This window comes from Nuphar pumila, chromosome 6 (genome assembly GCF_984573655.1).
Source record: "Nuphar pumila chromosome 6, dmNupPumi1.hap1.1, whole genome shotgun sequence".
In the NCBI taxonomy this organism is placed as follows: domain Eukaryota; kingdom Viridiplantae; phylum Streptophyta; class Magnoliopsida; order Nymphaeales; family Nymphaeaceae; genus Nuphar; species Nuphar pumila.
In genome coordinates, this window is record NC_143254.1 from 24,901,802 (window position 1) to 24,927,302 (window position 25,501).

Consider the following 25,501-nt stretch of genomic DNA (forward strand, 5'->3'; position numbering starts at 1 on the left):
TATATAATTTATAATAGAAAAGATGTAATAAGTGAGTGAAAAGTGACAAAAAAGTGAAAGAAAAACTTCAAAGAAACCAAAGCGAATCGATTTTGGAAATGAGGAATAAGGCCTCTTGCTAATGAGAATTGAGTTTCCCATATTTTGGAAGCGGGCTTCTCAAAGCTTCTTCTTATTTGGGAGAAGCAAAAAGGTTCCCACTTATGAAGCGAGCTTGAAAAAAGTGAGTTTAACCTTGTAGCACAAAACTTTTAGTAGCTATGGTGGACCTACATGATAACTGAAAAAAAAAACAGTTTTTTTCTGTCAAAATGGGTTCATACCCCGAATTTTTAACTCTCATAAAATCCGACATACATGCCAGAAAAAAAAAATATTTTCACTAGAGTGTTTCTTACCGACGGGAGAAGCAAAAATTACTCCCACTTTCCTACAAAGGGTAAAACAGATATGTCTACGAGAAACCTTATGGTGGGACCCACATAAGAAATGCAAAAGAAACAGTTTTCCTATCAAATTGGGTTAGCACTTCCCTCCAGAGTGACTCTTTTTTCGAAGTAAAGAGGCTCCCTTGTTGAGTGAGAATGTAACGAATGCCTTCTCAAGATGGAGAAAATTTTCATACGAAAAATGATCATATTTTGTTCGTTCCTACCCACTTCCTGACCCCACCCACCCGTTCTCCCATCCCTCGCACTTTACCCTCCTCGTTTGCCAACTACCCTTTCTCCCCTGCCCCCCTTTTCCTTCATCATCCACCACAAGACATCTTGTATTTCCAGAAGAGGGCTGCCGTTAACCCACCGATCCAAGGTTTCTCTCTCTCTCTCTCTCTCTCTGTATGTATGTATCTCTTGATGGGAAGAGATTGGGGCGTCGTTCCCATGTATCAGCAATGGGAAAAAACAGTGACCGATTATTATCAAACATGATTCTCTCATGAATTACGCTGAAAATAGTTAATCCTAGCAGTTTGATAAGGGCTTCATGTACAAGTTGATCTGAAATTGCAGCGTCTGATTGATTGATGACGTTGGTAGTGAGCTCTGCTATATGCGTTTTCTACTGCCAATATGTTCATCGGTTTATTTTGAGATATGGTGCGTAATGCCGATAGTGACAATTTTTCTCAGATTTTCTCTGTTCATTTTTCTCATATGATACGTTGTATGATGCCAATAGTGAAAGATTCTCACTTTTTCTCAATTCGTTTTTCTCACGTGAGAGACAACTTGATCCGACATTTTTTCATAGCAATTGTCTAAGGTAAGGGCACGTTTGGAAGCAAGAAAAACGATCATAGGAAAAAAAATTGATTATAATAAGTTTTGATACGATCACTTTTTCAATTGATTTTTTTTTTTGCTTGTTTGTGTATCATGAGAAAAAAAAGTGAAAAGATGCGAGAAAAATGAGAGACCTGAAGATGGTGGTAAGTAGGAGGAAGATAAAGATGGAGGCAGCTCATAAAATGAGATGTGTTATGGGTGAATGGTTACCTTATCAGAAATCATACTTTTTAGAATTTTTTGTAGTTTAGATCAATTTAAAAAGTTATGATTTTTTCTTTCCTACTTTTTACTCTTTCTATTTTCTGGCTTCTAAACGGTCATGCAAATAAGAGAAAAATTTTGAAGTATGAAGAATTTTCAACCGAGAACTTCTCATGTGTAACATTTTATTTTAATTATGAGATTTTCCCCCTCAGATATGACGGTTTCATCGGCAAACATGGGTCCTAAAATGTCTTTACAGAAAACTTGGGGCTGTTATCGTGATACCAAATAAAAAATTCATCTCTCTCTCTCTCTCTCTCTCTCTCTCTCTCTCTCCTTGCTTCGCAGCAACGGGAACGCCGGGAACGTTCCGGTGAGCACTCTCTCTCTCTCTCGGTTGTGTTTGATCGCGATTTGAGTTCCTGGCCTCTCTTATTGCTTTCAATTTCTTCTGGTTTAGGGTGTGGTATTGTTCCTAGAGGAATCCGGGGATCTTCTTTTATCCTAATTTCGTTTTTCCTTTGGAGGGGGGGGTGGGTGGGATGTATCTCTTTTGGTTGTTGTTATTGGGGAAATCTTGTTTGATTTTGTACGCGAGTGCATGTGAATAGACATAGATTTTCTGTGTTTTGGCTTGATTTCGTTCTCCGTTGGAGGAGAAGGGTTTCCTTCTTCGTCATTATCGGGACGATTAATGTTTGATTCTGTAATTTTTCTGGTTTTGCGAGATGCTTTTCACCATCTAGGGATTTGCTTATGCCGGGATCTCTTTTCCGTAGATTAAGAGGAAAGTTTTTTCTTTTGTTTATTGGAAAATTTCGTGCTTGATTCAGCTGGATCTCTGTGCAATAACTTGGCGTGAATTCATGTTGTTCTCGATTTTGTTTCTGCGATACTTGCTTGATTTAGATTGGCTTGTTTGAGTTGCCGTGCTCAGCCGAGAAGCCGTGCTCGGGCTTCTCTGTAACTTAACAAGCTGAGCTCCTGCATGGCTTGTGAAGCTCGAGTCTGGCTGGAGTCGAGCCTAAGCAAAGGTTCAGCTAGTCGAGCCGAGCTTGAACAACCCAGGATCGGCAGCTCAGCTTGACTTCCGCTTGCATGTCGCCTTTGGTATGATCAGTATCCGAGCCGTCTTCTTTTGGATATGTGGAACCTTCACTACACCCAACTGGCAATACCCTCTGCACTATTTCCCAACCACTCCTTCCCGTTCTCGTTCCTCACTGGAATCCGGTGCAGCCACAACTAGGACCCAGCGATCTCTGCCATTAAGTTAACACTTTCCCCTGTCTTTACTTGTTGCTGGCCTCACCAGAGAAGCAATTGCCATCCTGATTGTGGCCAGAACGTCCGGATCATGTCCTTAGGTTTCAGGGATGCATCTGGGTCTTCTTCTCTGCCAAGGACCCAACCTCTAAATGCTTAGGGCCAGTGTTGGATTAGGGTTAGGTTTTGTATCGGTCTTCTCTATTGATTTTCTTTCTCGTGCCTTGTCTTTGGCCTTTGATCTTGAGATGAAATTTGGGTTAAGAGGGGATTTGAATCAGAGAGAGTTTTTTTTTTCTTCTAAAATTCTGGTTTAGGTGATAAAGAGTAACTGCTGAACGTGATTGCTTATTAAAAAGGAAGAACACTGAGAATCTCATTGTTGTTGATTTCTCTATATGGTAATTTGAATGCAAAGTTTCCCTTGTATTTCATTTGGGAAGAAGCAGAGCGATTTTTCTTTTGTTGCTGTTGTAAATCATTTGAGTTTTTCCTTCAGTTTTTCTTTTTTTCTCTCCCTAAAGGTTTAATGTTAGTGCATGTTTAAATGATTCTTTTTATAATGGTTCAGTTTTCTCATTTGACCTGACACCTTTAGGATAATTTAGTAACTGTTGCAGCATAAGGTTGAAGCAGTGATGCACATTCACTTTATAGAATTGCATATGTGATTAGTGTTAAATTGTGTATCTCAAAATTGTAATTATATATATATATATATATATTTATATATAGATATACATATACATATATACCATGTATGTATGTATACGTATCTCTATACATATATAAATATATGTATATTTTTTGATTATAATACCCAAAAAGGGTATTTCTGTAATTTTACCTTTTATGCATATTCCACTTGGAATTATGCTTATAATTTCTCTTTTTATCTTTTCTTATTTTATTTCTTTTTATTATTTGAAATAACCTCACATTGGGGGCCTCCCAATAGAGTCGTTGGGGCCCCCTAACGGTCACAAATGTGACCGTTGGGGGCTCCCCAACACTTCTTTGGGAGCTCCCCAACGACTCCTTTGGGAGCCCCCCATGTTGCTCTTTTTGTAAGTATAAATAAGGGTGTTCCCCCTTGTAAATTCTTAAGCTTGAGAGTCTCAAGCATTTGCTCTTTTATATTAAATATATGCCTTAGTGCATGCTTGATATTTTTACGCTTTTGTGCGTATTTGTTCAAGTGTTGTGTGAGTGCCTTCGTGCACATCTTTTGTGAAGTATTTGTGCTTGTATGCGTATTATCTCCTAGGAGACACTTTCACATGGTATCAGAGCCTCATTGAAGGAGGATCGTGCATTTCTTCATTTTTGAGTACCTCGAAAAATGTGCCTTCAAGATATTGGAGTTTGAAGTGGATCACCTTCTTCGGGCAATATTTTAGAAGCCTCTTGTGTCAAGAAGGACTTGTAAATCTTTTGAGGTACGTATTATTTTTCAACCTTTATCTTCTCTAATCGGCGAAAAGGACTCCCACTTCTCTCTCGGGTTTAAACTTAATAGTTCAAATTATCATGTTTGGGCCGGTAATATGGAAGCCCATATTAAAGGAAAGGGGCTTTGGGGGTATGTTCAAGGTTCGATACCGGAACCCGAAATAAAAATTACAATCGTTGAAAAGGGGGATATTAAGATCCTTGAAGGGGAAGAAAGACAAAAGGCTCTTGAAGAGTATTCAAGAAAGCATGACGAATGAGGGATGCAGAACTTCAAGATCTTGTATTGAATTTTTTCATCCGTTGAAACCAAGATAAATGCCAACATCATCCAGTTCAAAAAAGCCTCCGAAGCTTGGTTATATCTTGAAAAAATGTATACTTTAAGAGATTTGTCACACAAGTACTATCTCTAAAAAAGGGCGTTGACCCTTCAACAAAATGAAATGACTATTCGGGAATACTTTGCCGAATTATCTTCTATTTGGGATGAGCTAGCTATGCTTGAACCAAAATGGAGTGGAGAAGCGATTGAATTAAGGCACAAACAACTAGAGGAAGATCAATTCTTCAATTTTTCTAAATGGTCTTAGACCCAAATTTGAACAAATTCGGTCCTCCCTTCTCTCCGCCTTCACATCTCTTTCAATTGAAGATGTTATCACTAAGTTAAGTGGTGAGGAAACCCGTATGGGGATTAGTAAGAGTAACCCTAGCATTCTTGCTACCTCTTCTACTCAAGAAGATTGTGAATGAGTAAATGCCGTGTCAAGATTGGGGAATAATTTGAAGGCCTACAAACCTCCTCACTTCAAGAATCAAGGTCAAGGAGGAAACAATCGATATGACAAAAGAGACTATAGCAAATTAAATTGCCACTTTTGTAAAGAACCGGGGCATATTAAACCCATTTGCCCTAAATGAAAAAAATTTATTGCGATGGCTATGACATCCCAACCGGAGGAACGACCATCATCATCAAATGAGTCTCTTTCTCTTCAACAAATTGTGGAAGCTTTACAACCTCTTCTCAAGGGAGCCATTTCTGGAGTTGCTATGTCAACTTCTTCTCCTCCCGATTAGACATCTTGGCTTTTAGATTCCAGTGCTTCTTTCCACATGACCCAAAGTGCTTGTTCTCCTTCCGATTTTTCTAAAAATTCTCTTCCATCTTTTGTCTCAACTACTGATGGAACACCGCTTGAAATTAAAGGAATAAGCAATTTTGAAAAACAAGATTTCTTTGTTTCAAAAATTTGCCTTATACCAAAATTAAATTTAAATTTACTTTCTGTCTCTCAACTCTCAGACCATGGTTGCGATATAAAATTCTTGTTTGATAAATGTTGGATATAGGATCGCCAGTCCGGGAGGTTGATTGGGGAAGACTTTAGGAGATGAGACCTTTACTACGTTGATTTTCTCCAAGTTCCCAAGAATCAATTTTGTAACGTTGTTCAAAACAAGGATATTCATGTATGACATAAGAGATTGGAACATCCTAACATTGTTAAAATCTCTTACTTGCCCTTTATTAAACATTGTTGTAAAAGATATTTTTTATGTAATGAATGTATTCTTGGGAAGATGAAAAGTCTACCTTTTTCCCAAAGATCCATGTTTACGACAAAATCCTTTGAAATTGTTCATTGCGATGTATGGGGTCCGGCTCCTGTGATATCTAAAGGAGGATTCTCATATTATGTGATTTTCGTGGACGATTACACAAGGTTTTATTGGATATACTTTCTTAAACATAAACTTGAAGTGTTTTCAACATTTAAAACTTTTCATATGATAGTTTTAAATCAATTAAATGGAAGTTTAAAAATTCTTTGGTCTGACTCTGGAGGTGAATACATCTCAAACGAATTCAAGGGTTATCTTGAAAGTTTTGGTATTCTCCATAAAAAATCTTGTCCAAAAACTCCTCAACAAAATGGGTTAGCTGAATGAAAACATAGGCATATCATTGAAACAACTAGGACCTTGCTCATTTCGCAAAATATTCCAAAGAAACTCTGGGCTGATGCAACTCTTACTTCAGTCTATCTCATAAATAGACTTCCATCAAAAAATTTAAATAAGATTTTCTCATTTGAAAAATTATACGAAAAAGAACCTGATTATAGCAGGTTAAGGGTTTTTGGATGTAAATGTTTTGTTCTTACTGATAAAGATGACAAACTTTCTCCAAAGGCCATTCCTTGTGCCTTTTTTGGATATTCTGAAACCCAAAAGGGTTTTCATTGTTATGATGTTAAGAATGACAAATTGTATGTTTCCAGAAATGTGAGTTTTTTGGAAAATCTCAGTGGCTTTGAAAGTCTTGAATCTCATGATGATATTGTAGATTATTCCTTTCTATCTGATCTACTAGTTAAAGACGATGATTCTAGTGATGATGAGTCAAATTAGAATGACTCAAGTGATATTGAAACCGAGGAAATCATTCCTCTGATCTCCCCATCTCATCAACATATTGATGAAGGACCACCTAGAGATCCCATCACCTATATTCATAGAGATAGAAACACCTTTAGGTTCATCAAAATGAGGAAAACCTTCGTAGAACAGAAAGAAGTAGAAAAACTCCCTCTAGGTTCGTCTCATATGACTTTTTTTCACCTAAATATAGAGTCTGTCTTAGTGTCATTCACTCTTACATAGAACCTAGAAACTTTGAGGAAGCACGTAAGTGTCTTGAATGGATAGTTGCAATGGAAAATGAACTTGGAGCTCTGAGAAGAGCAAAAACGTGGGAATTTCAAGACCTTCCTAAAAATAAGAAAACAATAGGGTGTAGATGGGTATTTAAGGTTAAGATTAAGAGTGATGAATCTCTTGAGAGATATAAAGCTCGATTGGTTGCAAAGGGATATAGTCAAGAATATGGTATTGACTACGAGGAAACCTTTGCTCCTGTAGCTCGAATGGTCACTGTCCGATGTCTTATAACTATTGTCTCAATTAACAAATGGAACATCTATGAAATGGATGTTAAAAATGCCTTTCTAAATGGAGATCTAAATGAAGAAGTTTATATGGATGTTCTTCCAGGAACGGAGACTCTCCAAGGGAAAGTGCTTTATCTTCGAAAAACATTTTATGGTTTAAAACAAACCCCCAAGACTTGGTATGCTAGGTTCAATTCTGTAATGATAGAAAATGGTTTTTCTTCCTGTTTTACTGACACTGTTTTGTTTGTTAGAAAATCCAATGCAGGGATTGTGATCTTACTGTTATATGTGGATGATATGCTCATCACTGGCAGCGATTCTAACGGGGTTAAGAGTATAAAATCAATTTTGAAAAATAAATTTGAAATGTCTGACTTGAGTTTTCTAACTTATTTTTTGGGCATTGAAGTAGCATACTCTCATAGAGGGTATTTCTTATCGCAAACTAAGCTTGCTTCTGAGATCATTGACAGGGCATGTATTACAGATGAAAAGGTCTGCGAAACCCCTGCTATAGTAGGATATAAAATGAAGATTGATGATGGTGTTTCTCCTTTTGATCCTACAAGCTGTCTGGAGGGAGTAGCACAAGGATGAAGCAGTGATGCACATTCACTTTATAGAATTGCATATGTGATTAGAACTGAGTTTCAATTGGAAAACATATTCAATTTCATATGACACGTCTGCCTTGTTAACTAACTAGTTGGTTTTATTTTCAACCGTTAGTTTGTTATTGGTTGATCTATATCTGTACAATGCTGAATGACACAATGCGGTATTTTTCGTACCTAAGCCAGAGTATGCATGTAAAAAAAAACTTCATTATTTATGTTTGTAAGTAATGAAATTTATTGAAACCTCATAATGTCGCTGGTTCTGACAATTTTAAATATTAAGAACCCATTATGATGGAATCTGGTCATGAATAGGAAAAATCATGACATCCATGGGTGGAGATCTGCATCCCTGATGTGAATAAGATAGTTGGAACTGTTGGAGATGTACTATCTTAACCGATGTATTGCAGGTTAGACTCCCATTTAGTTGGAGGAACAAATGTCGTTACCAAGAGATCAAGCGAAAAATAACCTAAGCCAATATGGTCACTGTATTATAGATCATTTTGTTGGTGGCTTATAGGAAGTATCAAATTCCTATTAGTGTTAATTAGGGGTGGGCATTGGGCTGAATACATGTAGGGTTTTCAGGTACTCGGTGCATAATGGGTCATGCTTGTTAAAATATACATGTAATCAATATATTTATATATATATATATAAATATATATATATATATAAATATATTCACCCATACCCGATAAGGGGTATTTCTGTAAAATCGCCCAATAGGGGCAGTATAGTCTTTTTCCTTTTTTTACTTTTTCTTTTCTTTTTCCTTTTTCCCTATTTTTTCTTTTTCTTTTTTGTGCATTAAATGCACCTTCATTGGGGGCCCCAACAAGGAGTCGTTGGGCCCCCAACGGTCACAATTGTGACCGTTGGGAGCCCAACGACACCTTGTTGGGTCTCCCAATGATGCCTTTTCTCTCTTTTCTCTAAACCTTCTCTCACTCCTCTCTTGCCTATAAATAAGTGGGGTCTCCCCCTTTGTAATGTGTGGCTTCTTCAAGCCCTTTTGTGCATTTATAAGATTTTATGCTTTCTAGTCATTATTGGCTTTTGTGTATGTCCTCTTTTGGACTTGTTCTTTGATTTCTATGTGTGAATGTCCATTGTAGGACATACATTTTTTTTCCGCATATTTCATTACATGGTATCAAAGCCTTGGTTGTGCTCTTGATTCATATTGCTAGTTGTCTTGTTCTATCTCTCTTTGCTTGTCCTCCATTGTTGATTATATAATGGAAGGAGAACAAAAGATTGATCTCTCCTTCAAGCTCAATGGTACTAACTACATGATGTGGGCCGCCGCCATGGAGAACAACCTCAAAGGTAAAAAGCTTTGGGGATACGTTATGAGCACCATTAGGGAACCTCAACTTCAACTTACGAAAATAGATGGTGATCAAGAAAAAGCCCTAGAAGGAAATGCTCGCATGAAGGCTATTGAAGATCACCAATCCAAGGTTGAAGATTGAGAAAGTAAGCATGCAAAAATTCTTGCATGGTTCATGAACAACGTGGAGCTAAAGATTTGCACCAACATTGCTAAATTCCGCCTAGCAAATGAAACATGGTTCTTTATGAAAGGTATGTATACCCAAAAAGACCTTGCTTGTCAATTCTTTATCCGAGAGAAAATTCGTACCATTAAGCAAGGTGAAATGAGTGTAAGAGATTACTATAGCACTCTTGGCCCTTTGTGGGATGAGTTATCTCTTCTTGAACCTAAATGGGTATCAAGTGAAGATGTGGAAATGCGAAGAGAACAAATGGAGAAAGAACACTTTTTCCAATTTTTACATGGGCTTAGGCCCGAATATGAACAAGTGAGGTCCTCCCTCCTTCATAGATCCAAACCACTTCCTTTGGAAGATGCAATAGCCGAAATATGCCAAGAGGAAACACGTCTTGGTATGATTAAAGGAGGAGATGAAGTTCTTGCCGTGACTAAACCCGGCAATCATATGAAAACCTACAAGCCTCCACACTTTGGGAGGCAAAATAACTATAATGGCAATTATAGGAAAGCCATTTGCCATCATTGCCAAGAACCGGGTCATATAAGACCTAATTGTCCAAAGATAAATGAACCTCCAAAAGGTAAAGTTGCTATTAGTGAAGAAATCCCGCAAAAGAAGGAGGAGCCAATGAAAGGGAAAGAGTCCTTCTCCCTTGCTCAACTATCCGAAGCACTTCAAATCCTACTCAAGTCACCATCAACTTCGGGAGCCGCCATTGCCTCTTCTTCTCCTCTAGGTACGCCTTCTTGGATTCTTGACTCTGGAGCATCTTTTCATATGACCCCTATTGAAAATGGACTATCCAATGTATGTAGCAACTCCAAAAATTCCTATGTTTCCACCGCCGATGGTACCTCTTTACAAGTTAAAAGTTTTGGAACCTTAGATTTTTCAAAAGATTTTTTTGTGCCAAATGTAAGAGTAGTACCTCAACTTAATTTAAATCTTTTATCTGTCTCTCAAATATGTGATCATGGATGTGAAATCTCCTTCTCAACCCAAGATTGCTCTATACAGGATCTCCAGTCCGGGAAGCGGATTGGGCAAGGCCATAGGAGGGGAGATCTCTACTACATGACCAATTTGAAACTTCCTACTAACTCATTTTGTAATCATGTCCAAGATAAAAATATAGAAACTTGGCATCAAAGACTTGGACATCCAAGCTTCTCAAAAATGTACTTCTTTCCTTTTGGAAAAAAATTTTGTAATGAGAAACATTTTGTTTGTAAGAGTTGTATTTTTGGAAAAATGAAATCCACCCCCTTTCCAAAGAGAACATTTGTGTCAAAAAGACCCTTTGAACTAGTTCATTCGGATGTGTGGGGTCCTTCTCCGGTCATATCAAAAGAAGGATACTCATATTATGTTACTTTCATTGATGATTTCACTCGATATGTGTGGATATATTTTCTCAATCTAAAATCCGAAGTCTTTAACTTTTTCAAAAAATTTCATATGATTGTCAAAAATCAATTTTCAACTAATATCTCCATTCTTCGATTCGATTCCGGTGGAGAATATCTATCAAATGAATTTCAAGAATATTTGGAAACCAATGGAATTTGTCATCAAAGGTCATGTCCTAGGACTCCCCAACAAAACGGTCTAGCCGAAAGAAAGCATAGACATATCTTGGAAACCTCTAGGACTCTTCTCATTTCCAAAGAAATTCCAAAATGCTATTGGGCCGAAGCCGCCTTAACCTCTACCTATTTGATAAATAGGATGATATCCTCATCTCTACAAAATATATCTCCATATGAAAACTTTTTGAAAGAACACCCGATTTTAATAGATTAAGAATTTTTGGGTGTAAGTGTTTTGTCCTTACACATAAAAGAGATAAGTTATCTCCCAAAGCTATCGAATGTGTGTTCTTAGGATACGGAGAAAATCAAAAGGGTTTTAGGTGCTTCGATCCCAAAAGCAACAAACTATATGTATCCAAAGATGTTACCTTTTTAGAAAATGAGAACGGTTTTGAGAAAAATAAAGATATTGATGAAAGCGAATATGCTTTCTTATTTGATCTTCTCTCTCAAGAAGATGTGACTCCCCACGTTGAGGATGTTTCTAATGATTTAGAGGATACTCCTCTTAGTAATGTTGAAAATGGAAGTAATGATGTTGAAAATAGGTCAATTCAAACCTATGCTAGGCGTGGTCAAGAAACTCCCATTAGTGCATTAGAAAAATATTCTCAAAGTTCCAACATAGAAGAAACCTCTTTAAGGAGATCTAGCCGGATCTCCAATCCACCAAATAGGTTTGTTTCCTATGAGTCCCTAACACCTAAATATAGGGCATGCCTAATTGCATTACACTCTTATCATGAACCCTCACACTATAATGAAGCCAAAAACATTCCTCAATGGGTTGAAGCCATGAAACTAGAACTTAGTGCCCTTAAAAAGGCTAAAACTTGGGAAATAACTTCATTACCCACTGGAAAGAAGTCTATTGGATGTAGATGGGTCTTCAAAATTAAAACTAAAAGTGATGGGTCATTAGAACGTTATAAAGCTAGGTTGGTAGCCAAAGGGTATGCTCAAGAGTACGGAATAGATTATGAAGAAACCTTCGCTCCCGTAACTAGAATGACTAGTGTTAGGACTCTTATTGCAGTTGCATCCGTTAAAAAATGGCCTATCTATCAATTGGATGTTAAGAACGCATTTCTTAATGGCGAATTAAGTGAAGAGGTCTATATGGATCCTCCACTGGGAGTATCTATTGGTGAAAACAAAATTCTTAAACTAAAAAAGGCACTATATGGGTTAAAACAAGCTCCGAAAGCTTGGCATGACAGATTTAGCAGTGTAATGACTAGTTTGAATTTTCGTTCATGTTATACTGACACTGCGTTGTTTGTGAAAAGTGCAGGATCTTCAGTAGTGATTCTACTACTATATGTTGATGATATGATCATCACTGGAAGTGATGAACAAGGAATCCATGATATTAAGAAAGTTTTAAAAGAAAATTTTGATATGTCTGACCTTGGTTTCTTAAGATATTTTTTAGGTATTGAAGTTGCCTACTCTCCCCGAGGGTATATTCTCTCTCAGATAAAACTTGCTGCTGACATTTGTTCCAAATCTGGAATTTCCGATGATAAGAAGGCAGACACCCCTGAGGTCATCAATGCAAAGTTAAGGTTGGAAGATGGAACACTTCTCGAGAATCCTACTCCCTACCGGCAACTTGTTGGGGCCCTGACCTACTTATCCATCTCTCGGCCAGACATAGCTCATGCAGTTCACTCAGTCAGTCAGTTTCAACATGTACCTACATCTGTGCACATGAGTGCAGTCTTAAGAATAGTCAGATACATTAAAAACACCATAACTAAGGGAGTTTTTCTTTCCTCTTCATCATCTCTTGATTTAATTGCTTATACTGATGCTGATTGGGGAGGAAACCCTAATGATAGTCTCAACTACAGGTTTTTGTGTTTTCCTAGGTGACTCTATGATCTCTTGGAGATGCAAGAAGCAGCAAAAGGTGTCATTATCCTCAACTGAAGCGGAATATCGTGCAATGGCCACTACAACCATGGAGCTTGTATGGCTTAGAAGTCTCCTCAATGATATGGGCGTAATCATCTCCACTCCTTCGAAGATGTGTTGTGATAACAAAAGCGCCATTTACATTGCAAGCAATCACACCTTCCATGAGCGGACTAAACACATAGAGATGGACTGCCACTATGTTCGAGATGAATACTTAAAAGGAACCATAGCACTGCCCTACGTCACATCCGAGTACCAGTTGGCGGACTTCTTCACTAAAGCTCTTGCTACTCCTCGTTTCATGTTTCTTCTCAACAAGCTTTCGGTTGTATCCCCGTAAAGCTTGAGGGGGGGTGTTAAAATATACATGTAATCAATATATTTATATATATATATATAAATATATATATATATATATATAAATATATTCACCCATACCCGATAAGGGGTATTTCTGTAAAATCGCCCAATAGGGGCAGTATAGTCTTTTTCCTTTTTTTACTTTTTCTTTTCTTTTTCCTTTTTCCTTATTTTTTCTTTTTCTTTTTTGTGCATTAAATGCACCTTCATTGGGGGCCCCAACAAGGAGTAGTTGGGCCCCCAACGGTCACAATTGTGACCGTTGGGAGCCCAACGACACCTTGTTGGGTCTCCCAATGGTGCCTTTTCTCTCTTTTCTCTAAACCCTCTCTCACTCCTCTCTTGCCTATAAATAAGTGGGGTCTCCCCCTTTGTAATGTGTGGCTTCTTCAAGCCCTTTTGTGCATTTATAAGATTTTATGCTTTCTAGCCATTATTGGCTTTTGTGTATGTCCTCTTTTGGACTTGTTCTTTGATTTCTATGTGTGAATGTCCATTGTAGGACATACATTTCTTTTCCGCATATTTCATTACAATGCTCAGTCTCCAATATGAAAGCCAAGCCCAATAAATGTTGGCTCCAACCGACCTGATATATTATCAGTTAAAGGCTTCAAGCTTGAGTATCAAAGTTGCCTCAGTCAGGCCCTTATACCTGATTATATATTTGAATTTTATATTTTATAAGTATATCTCTTCTTTTTTATAGTCAATAGAGATCTCTCCACTCCCTTCAACCCATTGATATGGGAATATTTTCTCGTGATGTTCGATTTACATGCATCATGCATTGATTGCATGAGAAAATGTAAAGTTTTCTTTTGTAAAGGGTTACTATAATTGCTCTCTCTCATATAAATGCATCTTCTCTATCTTTCTTAGAAAGGAAGGAGCATTGACATGTTTCTTTAACTTTTTAAACGTAGCATTAAAAAAGTTTGTTGGCTGGGGTTAGTCCCATATTGATTAGGGAGGAGAAGTAAGACCTTTCAAAAAACTACAAATTGAGGGCACTTGCAAAAAAACATTGGACTTTTTGTGGCTCTTGGGTTGCCTTGCTCCAACCCCACTCAAAATACGTATCCTACTCTTAAGGTATCAGGCAGGTTATTGATACCCGAGCCCCCAACAATATTGGGCTGAGCCCAACCAAGTAATTGTCAGGTTGATATCCCTGTTGGGCTCCAATGTTCACCCTGTAATGAAGTGGATTGAATCCGATACACATGTAAGAACACACTTTCAATCAAGTGGAATGCTTGATTGAATTACCGAACCACCCACACAAAGGTCTAGCAAAATTAATATTGCATATAATCTCTCAAGAGAGTGATAAAAAAATACAAGGCCTTCAAGGCTAATTTATAGAACAAGAAGGGGCTGTTGGGGCAGCCCAATGTGACTGTTGGGCTGCTCCCAACAGTCAGAAACTCCAACAATCATATTGGAGCTGCTCCCAATGACCCAAAAAGTAACTTTAAAAAATACAATAAAGAAAGAATGAAAGAAAATAAAAAAGGGATAAAAAGGGTTGTCAACCCCTATTGGGCTGCCTATTACGGTGAAAGTACCGAAATACCCTTGATGGGTATTTCGGTTTACATCATATGTGTATATATATATATGCATATCAAAACAACATAATTTAACACCCCCCCTCAAACTCATGGTACAACCACCGAGAGTTTGCCAAGTAGGAAGTGAAATCTGGGAGATGGTAGCGCTTTGGTGAAGAAGTCTGCGAGTTGGAATTCTGATGGAACATAAGGTAGTGTGATAGTCTTTCGCAGAAACTCTTCACGAGCGTAGTGACAATCCATCTCAATGTGTTTCGTTCTTTCATGAAATGTATGATTGCTTGCAATATAAACAGTGCTCTTGTTGTCACAACATAATTTTGAAGGTTCTGCAGTATGAACCCCCAAATCTTTGAGAAGTTGTCTCAGCCAAACTAACTCCGACGTAGTGGTTGCCATGGCCCTATACTCAGCTTCAGTCGAGGAGAGCGACACCTTCTGCTGTTTTTTGCATCGCCATGCGATTAGAGAATCACCTACAAAAACACGTAGACCAATGGTTGAGCGTCTATCATTGACATCCCCTCCCCAATCAAAGTCAGAATATGCAATGACTTTTAGTGAGGAAGCAAATGATAAAAACAAGCCAAGGTTAATAAATTTTTTAATATATCTAACAATTCTCATTACAACACTCATATGTACTTTAGTGGGAGCATGCTGAAATTGACGAGTAGAATGAATAGCATGAGATATATCAGGACGAGTAATGGAAAGATAAGACAAAGTCCCAATCATTTGTCTGTAAGGCATTGGATCTTGCAAGGGCTCTCCATCATCTATCTTCATTTTGACATTTATGACTTCCGGAGTATCAACCAATTTTTCATCCGAGAGTCCTGATCTTTCAATGATCTCCGCTGCATATTTGGTCTGTGACAAAAAGTAATCACGATTTGAGTAAGCAACTTCTATTCCAAGAAAATATCGTAAAAACCCAAGATCTGTTATATCAAAGTTGGCTTTAAGCACATCTTTGATATGGTTAACTCCCTGCTTATCATATCTAGTGATTATCATATCGTCTACGTACAGTAGTAGAATCACCTTTCCTATATTAGAAGACTTAACAAACAATGTAGTATCAGTAAAACAAGATTTAAAATGAAGTTATGTCATCACATCACTGAACCTATCATACCAAGCCTTTGAAACTTGCTTTAGACCATATAAGGCCTTACGTAATCGGAGAATTTTTTCATGTGCTAAAGACAAACCAGGAGGAGGATCCATGTATACTTCTTCATCTAGGTTGTCATTTAAAAAAACATTCTTAACGTCCATTTGAAATATGAGTCATTTCCTAATTGATGCTATATCAATGAGAGTTCTAACAGTAGTCATGCGAGCAACTGGGGCAAATGTCTCATCATAGTCAATCACATATTCTTGAGTGTATCCCTTGGCTACTAACCTAGCCTTATATCTTTCTAATGTTCCGTCGTACTTGATTTTTACCTTGTAAACCCATCGGCATCCTATAGTTTTTCTTCCTTTGGGTAATGTTTGGATCTCCCAAGTTTTTGCCTTTTCTAGTGCTTCCAACTCGTCGTTCATGGCCTTAATCCATTCATGCCGGTGTTTTGCCTCTTGATATGATTGAGGTTCAGAATTCGAGTGAATGACCATTAGGCAAGATCTAAACTTAGGTTCAAAGGAATCATATGATACAAATCTACTAGGAGCTTTCGAAATTCTTATGGATTTTCTAAGGTTGGAAGAATCTTCTTGGCATTGAGAGTATCTTTCTAAAGCACTTTGTGGGTGATCTTCAGTACGACGAGCATAGGTTTTGTAAATTATTGTGAGGTGGGTCCACATTGTCAAGACTTCTACTCATATTCTCATTTGCCTTATAAATGTTTTGACTCTCATGAATACATTCACTCTTGTCATTGACTAGGTCAAATAGCAACGAATAATCACAACTCTCTTGGATATTATCTTTGGTAAACCCGCTTTCATTTTCAAGAAACGTAACATTTCTAGAAACATATAACTTGTTTCTTTTAATGTCATAACACCTATATCCTTTTTGGTTTTTGGCATAGCCCAAAAACACACAAGGAATGTCTTTTGGGGAAAGTTTATCATTTTTGTTGGTAAGAACAAAGCATTTGCTCCCGAAAACCCTCAATCTTTTATAATCGAGAGACATTTTACAAAGTTTTTCAACAGAAGAAATGTTTTCAATATTTTTTGAAGGCATTCTATTTATCAAGTAGACTGCCGTAAGGGCAGCTTCAGCCCAAATTTTTTTTGGAACATTTCTAAATACTAGAAGAGTTCTAGTGGTTTCAATAATGTGTGTATGCTTTCTTTCAGCAAGACCATTTTGTTGAGTGATATAGGGACATGATTTTTGATGAACAATCTCATTTGTGTCAAGATAATTTTTAAATTCTCTTGATACAAATTCTCCCCCAGAATCAGTTCTGAAAATTTGGATATTGGTTTTAAATTGGTTTTGTATATAACTATGAAATTTTTTAAAACAATCAAATACTAATGATTTGTATTTTAAAAAGAATATCCAAGAGTGTGCTAAAATCGTCCACAAACACAACATAGTAAGAAACGCCTCCTTTGGATATGATGGGTGCATGTCCTCATACATCCGAATGCACAAGTTCAAATGGATTCTTAGTTATAAGATGTCTTGTTCCAAAAGGTAAAGACTTCATTTTGCCAAGAATGCAATCTTCACGTACAAAATTTTCCCTTTTACAATTTGAAAGAAATGAAAATAATTGTAATTTGGTCACACTAGGATGTCCTAGTCTTTTGTACCAAATTCCTACATCTTTCTTTTCCACAAAATTACAAAAAGATTGTTTTGGCAATTCAAGACTGTCCATAACATAGAGATCTCCTCTTCTATAACCTTGTCCAAATGGCTTCCCGGACTGAAGATCCTGTATTAGGCAATCATTAGATGAGAAAACAATTTTGCAACCATAGTCCGCAATTTGAGAAACCGATAAGAGGTTTAAATTTAATTTTGACACTACTCTAATATTTAGTATGTGAAATATAGGTATTTTTTAATAAATGCCAAAACTTTTGATTTTTAAAGAGGTGCCATCGACAGTAGAAACACAAGAATCATTTGAGTTAAACTTGCATTCGGACAATATAGACTCATTAGGGGTCATATGAAATGAAACACTGAAATCTAAGATCCAAGAGGTCTTACCATGGTTGTCACTTGTCGATACGACCACTCTCGAATAAGAGGGATATTGAGCTTTAAACATAGGTTGCAATGCTTCCATTAATTGAGCCAAGGATAGCGAACCGATGCATTTGGAGTCGTCTACTTCACTCCTTTCCACCGAAGTCACTCTTTTGACTTCTTTATAATCCTCCTTCTTTCTTTTGGGACAAAAATGTTTGATGTGTTCCAGTTCATAACAAATGATATCAAATAATTTTTTCACCTTTCTTTGACTCATGATCACCCCTCTTTTCATAGTTGTTGGGGTTCCTTCCATTCTCATTTCTTACAAAATGAGGTGCTCTTCGTATGGTTTTCGGGCTTTGACATAGCAAGCACGGATTCTTCATCCTTAAAAGTGGATGGCCTTTTCAACCTATTCTCTTCCATAGTTAATTCTTCAAGTGTCTCAACTATGGAAGGGACCCCTCCTCTATGAAGAAGAGTGAACTTAGTTCCTTCAAATTCGGGCCTAAGCTCATTTATGAATTGATAAAAATGCTCCACTTTGATTTGATTTTCACGGAGCTCAACATCTTGTGGGCAATGCCACTTTGGCTCAAGAAGAGCCAATTCATCCCAAAGGAGAGAGAGAGCATTGCAGAACTCTCTTATGCTCATCTCTCCTTGAATCATGGTTCTTACTTTATTTTGGACATTACATATATGCGCAATATCCTTAAGACTATACATGTCTTTAAGGTATTTCCAAGCATCACTAGTGAAGTCAAACTTCGCTAAACTAGAACATTTGTGAATGTCCACACTATTGATGAACCATCCAATAATTTTGGAGTGACCCATCCTCCATTCTTTCCATTTTTTCTTATATTCGGAAATGACTTTAGCCATTTCCTCTCCTTGAAGCGCAATTTCTTTTCCATTCTCCAACTTTGTAAGGATGAGTTTAGGCTCCTTGTCGGTGCCGTCAACTAACCCCCAAAGCCCTTTTTTCCATATCTTATGTTTAATTATGGATTTTGGGATGAAGGCGTAGTTGTTGTTTGTTGTTTGTTGTTGTATGTTTAATTATGGATGCCCACATTACATAGTTGGTGTCATTTAGGCGTATAAGAATGGAGACAATCACTTCCCTTTCATTCTCCATATACAACAAGCGGGAATAAAAAAACAAGAGAAGATGGGGAAGAGTGGAAGAGAAAAGATGAAAGTGATACAAGGCCTTTTTGGAGATGGTCCGCTTCCCAATGCGACTCTCAAAATTTTCCCAAGTCCAAGATCCTCCTTTTGATCACAACCTTCTTTCTAACAAGCGTCTTTTGGAACACCAAAGCTCTGATACCATGTAATGAAGTGGATTGAATCCGATACACATGCAAGAACATGTAAGAACACACTTTCAATCAAGTGGAATGCTTGATTGAATCATCGAACCACCCACACAAAAGTCTAGCAAAATTAATATTGCATATAATCTCTCAAGAGAGTGATACAAAGATACAAGGCCTTCAAGGCCAATTTATAGAACAAGAGGGGGCTGTTGGGGCAGCCCAATGTGACTGTTGGGCTGCTCCCAACAGTCAGAATTCCAACGGTCAGAATTCTGACTATTAGGAGCAGCTCCAACGGTCATATTGGAGCTGCTCCCAATGACCCAAAAAGTAACTTTAAAAAATACAAAAAAGAAATAATGAAAGAAAATAAAAGGGGGATAAAAAAGGGTTGTCAGCCTCTATTGGGCTGACGCCTATTACAGTGAAAGTACCGAAATACCCTTGATGGGTATTTCGGTTTACAACATATATATATATATATGCATATCAAAACAACATAATTTAACACACCCCTCTATATAGTCAAAAGCGCTAGTTGGTGCCTAGGCGGCGGACCTTTAAGAGGCCTAGTCAGGACTAGTCGTCCTAGGCCAAACAAAACAAAACGATTAAGAAAAACACATAATATACAATAATATATAATTATATAAGATTCAATAGTATATACATATATATGTCCAAAGAATCAAAGATTCAATATATATATATATATATATATATATAAAGGAAAGTATTTGGTAACCTCATGAGTAAGGAACCTCCTAGTTGGAACTCATAGTGGGAGGTTGTTTTGACCAAATCTAACCCCATGGATGTGTTCAAAATGGTAAAAAATAGTATGAATCAAATATTAGATTGTAGTTTTTCATCTTAGAAATAAGATTTTATAAGGGTTGAAGATTTGGTACATTGTAGGCCATTGATTTTTCAACCCCAGCAAAATCTTACACACATGTTGGAATAACATGATCCAAGCACTAATTTCTACTAACCCAAACATGTAGATCACATATGGAGTATCGGATGTGCAACAATCATTGAAAACTTAAAAATATTGCAGTGTTTTACTAGACGATTCCTTAACCATGAGGGTAGCAAACATTAACCCACATATATATTATATATCATTGTCACAAATACCAGTATTGGCTATATCTTGGCGAGGCTATTTCTCATGATATTATAGGTTTGGTGATAAGTCTCGGGAAAATCTCGGGTCTTAAAAAAATAAAAATAAAAAAATAACAAAAACAAGTAAGAAAATATCATGTTTAGATAATAAAATACATATATAATAAAAATAAGTAAAAAATGTAAAAGAAAAAAGAAAAACATATTTAAGATATAGAAAATAAATATAAACAGTAAAGATAATTGATAATATCATGAGAATATTGCGATATTCTCATTGTAATATTGTGATATAATTAAATTGGTAATATTTTCAAAATATCATAATATTTTACCTTTATATCTTTTGCTGAAAATACAACAATAATATCACAATATTTCAAAAATATCGCTGATATCTGGCTATATATATACATCTACTTTTTTATTTTCAGATATACATCTAATAAGAAAAGGAGAATATATATATATATATATATATATATAACAGAGTCACAAATCTTGTTCTTGGGATTTCTTCAATTTGAAAATGTTGCTTTTCTCGGAAAAATATCAGCACATTCATAGTTTAAAAGAAATATGAGAAAATGATTGATAGAGTCTTGCCTGTTTGTTATAGTTTTAATAAGTTGGCCTAAACTTGGTGTCCACGTTATGGGGACAACTATAGTTCCATATCGATTGTGGAAAGGTGTAATGATCCCATAGGGTGGTTATACAAAGGGAGACCCCCATAAGGTGGTTATACAAAAGGTCTCCCTTTCCCCCATTTTCATCTTGTGTATAGAGTTGGTTCCCTTGGGAACTGCATATAAGGGTTGATTCTCTTTATTGATAACTGTGATGTGTGAAGCATAAGTGTTATTACAGAGGTACCCCTCATGCTAAGTTGTTAACTACAAATTCTCTTCTTCCACATAAGAGGGCACTAGATAAATAGCTTTCATGTTTTCTATAATTATTATCGGCAATATTATTGTATTTTATAATAAAAATTGTGATAAAATCGTGAGAAATGAAAATATGGCTGTGCTTTTAATATACCACATTTAAAACGTTTATTTTTGGTATGATAGTTTATTGTGATAAAAATCACAATATTGTCGATATTTGTGACCATGATGTAGGTTCTGCTTTACATTAGGGTAGAATGGTAAGCTCTATGCTTTTGGAATCTGAGAGTTCTCTAGTTTTGGTTGGAAATATATTTTATATTTGAGTAACTGTGCTTTTTTATTGTTAGGCTTTCTAAGGAGAATGAAAATGAATTGAATATTTAGAAGTATATTGTGCACTCTTTTTGGCGAAATTTGTTTTGTTTTGTTGTTGAGAGGAATAAAACCATGACAGAAATATAATGTATGTCATGGAAAGAGTCATGAGCTTTGTTCTCTATATCAAAGTTCGATCTCAAATGGTATAGAATCACACTGTTCCATGGATTTTCTCTTCTTCCCTGTAGAAACAAGCAATGATGTGAGTTGTTAATTACTCCAGTGTTTTGTTTCACCATTAATTGCTTTATTCATGGTTCATATGCAAGAGTTGATGAAGGTATGTTTTGGATCGGTGGTTTTACACCTGTTCTTGGTTTAGTACGAATCTCCAAGGATCAGGCTGCCCTGCATCATTTTGAAATTTGTTATGACAGCTCTTTTCTAGCTTCCCATGCATCTTGTTGTATCTGATTGTGCCTGTTTGGTAACTATCGATTTCCCCAGACCAGATGTAAATTGTTCTGTCCAGAACCATAGTTGGTATTTCCTCTAAGGCTCTAACACATTTCCATCACAATGGCAAACTAGATGCTTGGGTTCTCTACTGCGTGCTTCTGGTAGTCAACACCCTTCATTCCTTTCTACTCATGGGATATCAAACGACACCGAAAGAGTTTCCACTGGAATATGAAAATTTCTGTTCTTTTTTTCTAACTTTGTTTTCTTGTTTCACCAGCTCATGTTAATTCAATTTTTTCTTCAGTTTTTATTTATTTTTTCTAGCAATTATCCATTTTTTAATTTTCTATCTGTAATCTCTAGAAAAATTTGACCCACCCAAGTATAGTTGATTGCCCTTCTGAATTATGAGTTAAGGCATAATGACAAAGCACGACCTTCAATGATGGTGGTTGCAGTTAGCAGCTTTATATTCTCTGGTAGACTGATTGACCTATTGAATTTTGTTTGTAAACAGATGAAAGATACTAAAGATGGATTACGGGCACCTAGGGCTGGAAGAACTGCCCCCTCTTCCAAGGCTTCATCTGTCAGCTCACTTCCACTTATATTGGACATAGAGGACTTTAAGGTGCTGGTGTTGATACAGTTTCTGTGGTTGTGTGCTTGTCTTTATGCTTTCTCCTGTACTCAAACACAGTTATGCTTCTTCTGTAGTTCAATAATTATTTGCATGACCATAAAAGGTTTCTTTTTTCTGCATTATTTTTATCTGATTACACATCTTCTCTCAGAGCTTGAATGAATGACGTCACTCATCAAGTTCAATTATTAGTTGCAAAGTTTCATTTCAACTGAATGTACCTTTGCCAAATTTTTACAGGGAGAATTCTCATTTGATGCATTATTTGGAAACTTGGTAAATGAATTGCTTCCGACCTTTCAAGATGAAGATCAAGATCCATCAGAGGATCATAGTAATGCCAGTGGTATAGATGTTATTCCAAATGGACATCCACGTGGCCAACCGGAACCCACAAAGTCTGCACAAAAACCTGCCGCTCCGTTGTTTCCCGAAGCTGATGCACTTTTATCTCTTTTCAAAGATGCCTGCAGGGAGTTGGCTGATCTGCGCTGCCAGGTATATCGTTAAGCTGTTTGGTGTTGAAGTTTATATGCTGCATTCTGTTATCAGCTGGCTGTACCTTTTGTTTTTGAAGATTGATGCACGACTTGACAATCTCAAGAAGGAGGTGTCTGTTCAAGATTCTAAGCACCGCAAGACTCTTTCTGAGGTTAGTATAACATGTGCAAAATAAATGTAAAACAAATTGTAAACCTTCTAAACAGTTATTTTTTTATTCATTTGTTCCATATCTTTTATCTTTTTTGGACTTTATAGGACGACTATTAGGTCCGCTTTACTATATGGTACGGAATGTTGGGCTGCCAAGAGACATCATATTCAAAAAATGAGTGTAGCTGAGATGCGTATGCTGAGATGGATGTGTGGAAATACAATAAAAGATAAGATTCAGAACGAGGAGATACGTAAGAAGGTAGGCGTTGCACCCATTGAAAATAAGATGAGAGAGAATCGTTTACAGTGGTATGGACATGTTCGGCGAAGGCCTAATGATGCTCCAGTTAGAAGGATGGAGAAATGGGAAAATATATTAGTTAAAAGAGGTCGGGGTAGGCCTAGGAAGACATGGATGGAGGTGATAGGAAAGGATATGAATGCTTTGAACCTCACCGAGGACATGGCATTGGATAGAAATGATTGGAGGAGAAGGATTCATGTGGAAGACCCAAAATGATTTTCTTTGTTGGTTCATATCGCCGACCCCAATTGTTTTGGGATGAAGGCGTAGTTGTTGTTGTTGTTGTTGTATAGTGGCATGAACATAGGAAAAATGATGTATCATGTAGGTGATGTTGAAAATTCTGCAAGAGAACTTTGAAGAGACATTTATTTGTACTGCAGTGGAACTAAACATTTTCGGCAGAATCATCTAAAATTCTGGTCATAATTTTATTGATATAGTTGAAAGTCGTAAAACATGAAAGTTTGAATCTTTTCTTGTAAGGATTAGACAATGACATGAGCTTCATACTTGTTTGATATGTGTTTGTTTTTGACAGTTGGAAAGAGGTGTGGATGGCCTCTTTGATAGTTTTGCTAGGTTGGACTCTCGCATCTCAAGTGTAGGGCAGACTGCTGCTAAAATTGGAGACCACTTACAGGTTATCTTGTGTACAAGGCTGCACCATCAATTTTGTAATTGTTTTAGAATACTATTTCCATAAACATGGAGGATACGACTGCTGCTGTATGTTACCTAAATTTATTTAGGGTCTATTATGCAGAGTGCTGATTCTCAAAGAGAAACTGCTAGTCAAACAATAGATCTGATAAAGGTATTAGTACATGTTTTGCTTTTTCATGGGGCATCTGTTTTTTTTCTGAAAATTATTATATTTTACATACTCTTTGAATTTGCAGTATTTGATGGAGTTTAACAGCAGTCCGGGTGATCTAATTGAACTCTCACCTCTATTTTCTGATGATAGCCGCGTTGCTGAGGCTGCATCTGTTGCACAAAAATTACGTAGGTATCATTGCCATCTTGTCCCAAATGGATTTAAGGAGTTCATCCTGACATTTCAGTTGGTGAATCCCCTTTGAATTTGATAAATGCATTGCTTTCTGAAGTATGTGTTCCTGTACATCTGATGATAGATCTACCTGTTGTTGATTGGCAATTAGAAAGAGATATTAGAAAAAAATGGTTGCTTCCAGGATTCACCTTAACATCTCTTGAAGTTACATAAATGAGTTATAGTCGTAACTTCTTCGAGATTAGGCCTTTCAGGCTTTCAGCAATTCAAGTTCATTTTGTTTAAAAAATTCCTTGTAACCTTTTTATCATGGAATATCAGCAATGCTGGTTTCAAACATGCAGTTTCTATTAATATGGATTATTGATTGGCAATTAGAAACAGATATTATAAAGAAATGATTGCTTTCAGGATTCACCTTAACATCTCTTGAAGTTGCATAAATGAGTTATAGTGGTAACTGCTTCCAGATTAGGCCTTTCAGCAATTCAAGTTCATTTTGTTTAAAAATTTCCTTGTAACCGTTTTATCATGGAATATCAGCGATGCTGGTTTCAAACATGCAGTTTCTATTAATATGGAAACTCTTATCATGCATCCATCTATATAGGGGCATGAATTGCTGAGCAAAAGAACTGCATGAAGCAATTGCAAGTCTGATATTGCCTATTTTTATTAAAACATGGTTACTTGTGATGGACATGAGTTTTTAAAGTTATCGAACTATTGGGAGGGTGAGCCAGCCAATCAACTTAGTCTTGGTTCATTTTTTGCGAGATCTGAACAAG

The 25,501-nt window shown here is 36.7% G+C and overlaps 1 protein-coding gene across 3 annotated transcripts in view; it reads left to right on the top strand.

The window, feature by feature from the left end:
* The first annotated feature begins 790 nt into the window (after positions 1 to 790).
* LOC149834393 (exocyst complex component 5-like) overlaps positions 791 to 25,501 on the top strand; it is a 65,764-nt gene continuing 41,053 nt past the window's right edge. Inside the window, exons 1-7 of one of the 3 annotated variants that reach the window (XM_090011382.1) lie at positions 791 to 813; positions 22,609 to 22,722; positions 22,975 to 23,232; positions 23,312 to 23,386; positions 24,237 to 24,338; positions 24,462 to 24,512; positions 24,598 to 24,703. In XM_090011382.1, the coding sequence (XP_089867508.1) occupies positions 22,609 to 22,722; positions 22,975 to 23,232; positions 23,312 to 23,386; positions 24,237 to 24,338; positions 24,462 to 24,512; positions 24,598 to 24,703 (706 nt within the window). In that variant the 5' untranslated portion in view covers positions 791 to 813. Of the gene's footprint in view, positions 814 to 1,411; positions 1,870 to 22,608; positions 22,723 to 22,974; positions 23,233 to 23,311; positions 23,387 to 24,236; positions 24,339 to 24,447; positions 24,513 to 24,597; positions 24,704 to 25,501 lie in introns of those variants that run through there. The other 2 variants (XM_090011381.1, XM_090011384.1) reach the window with 2 other exon arrangements.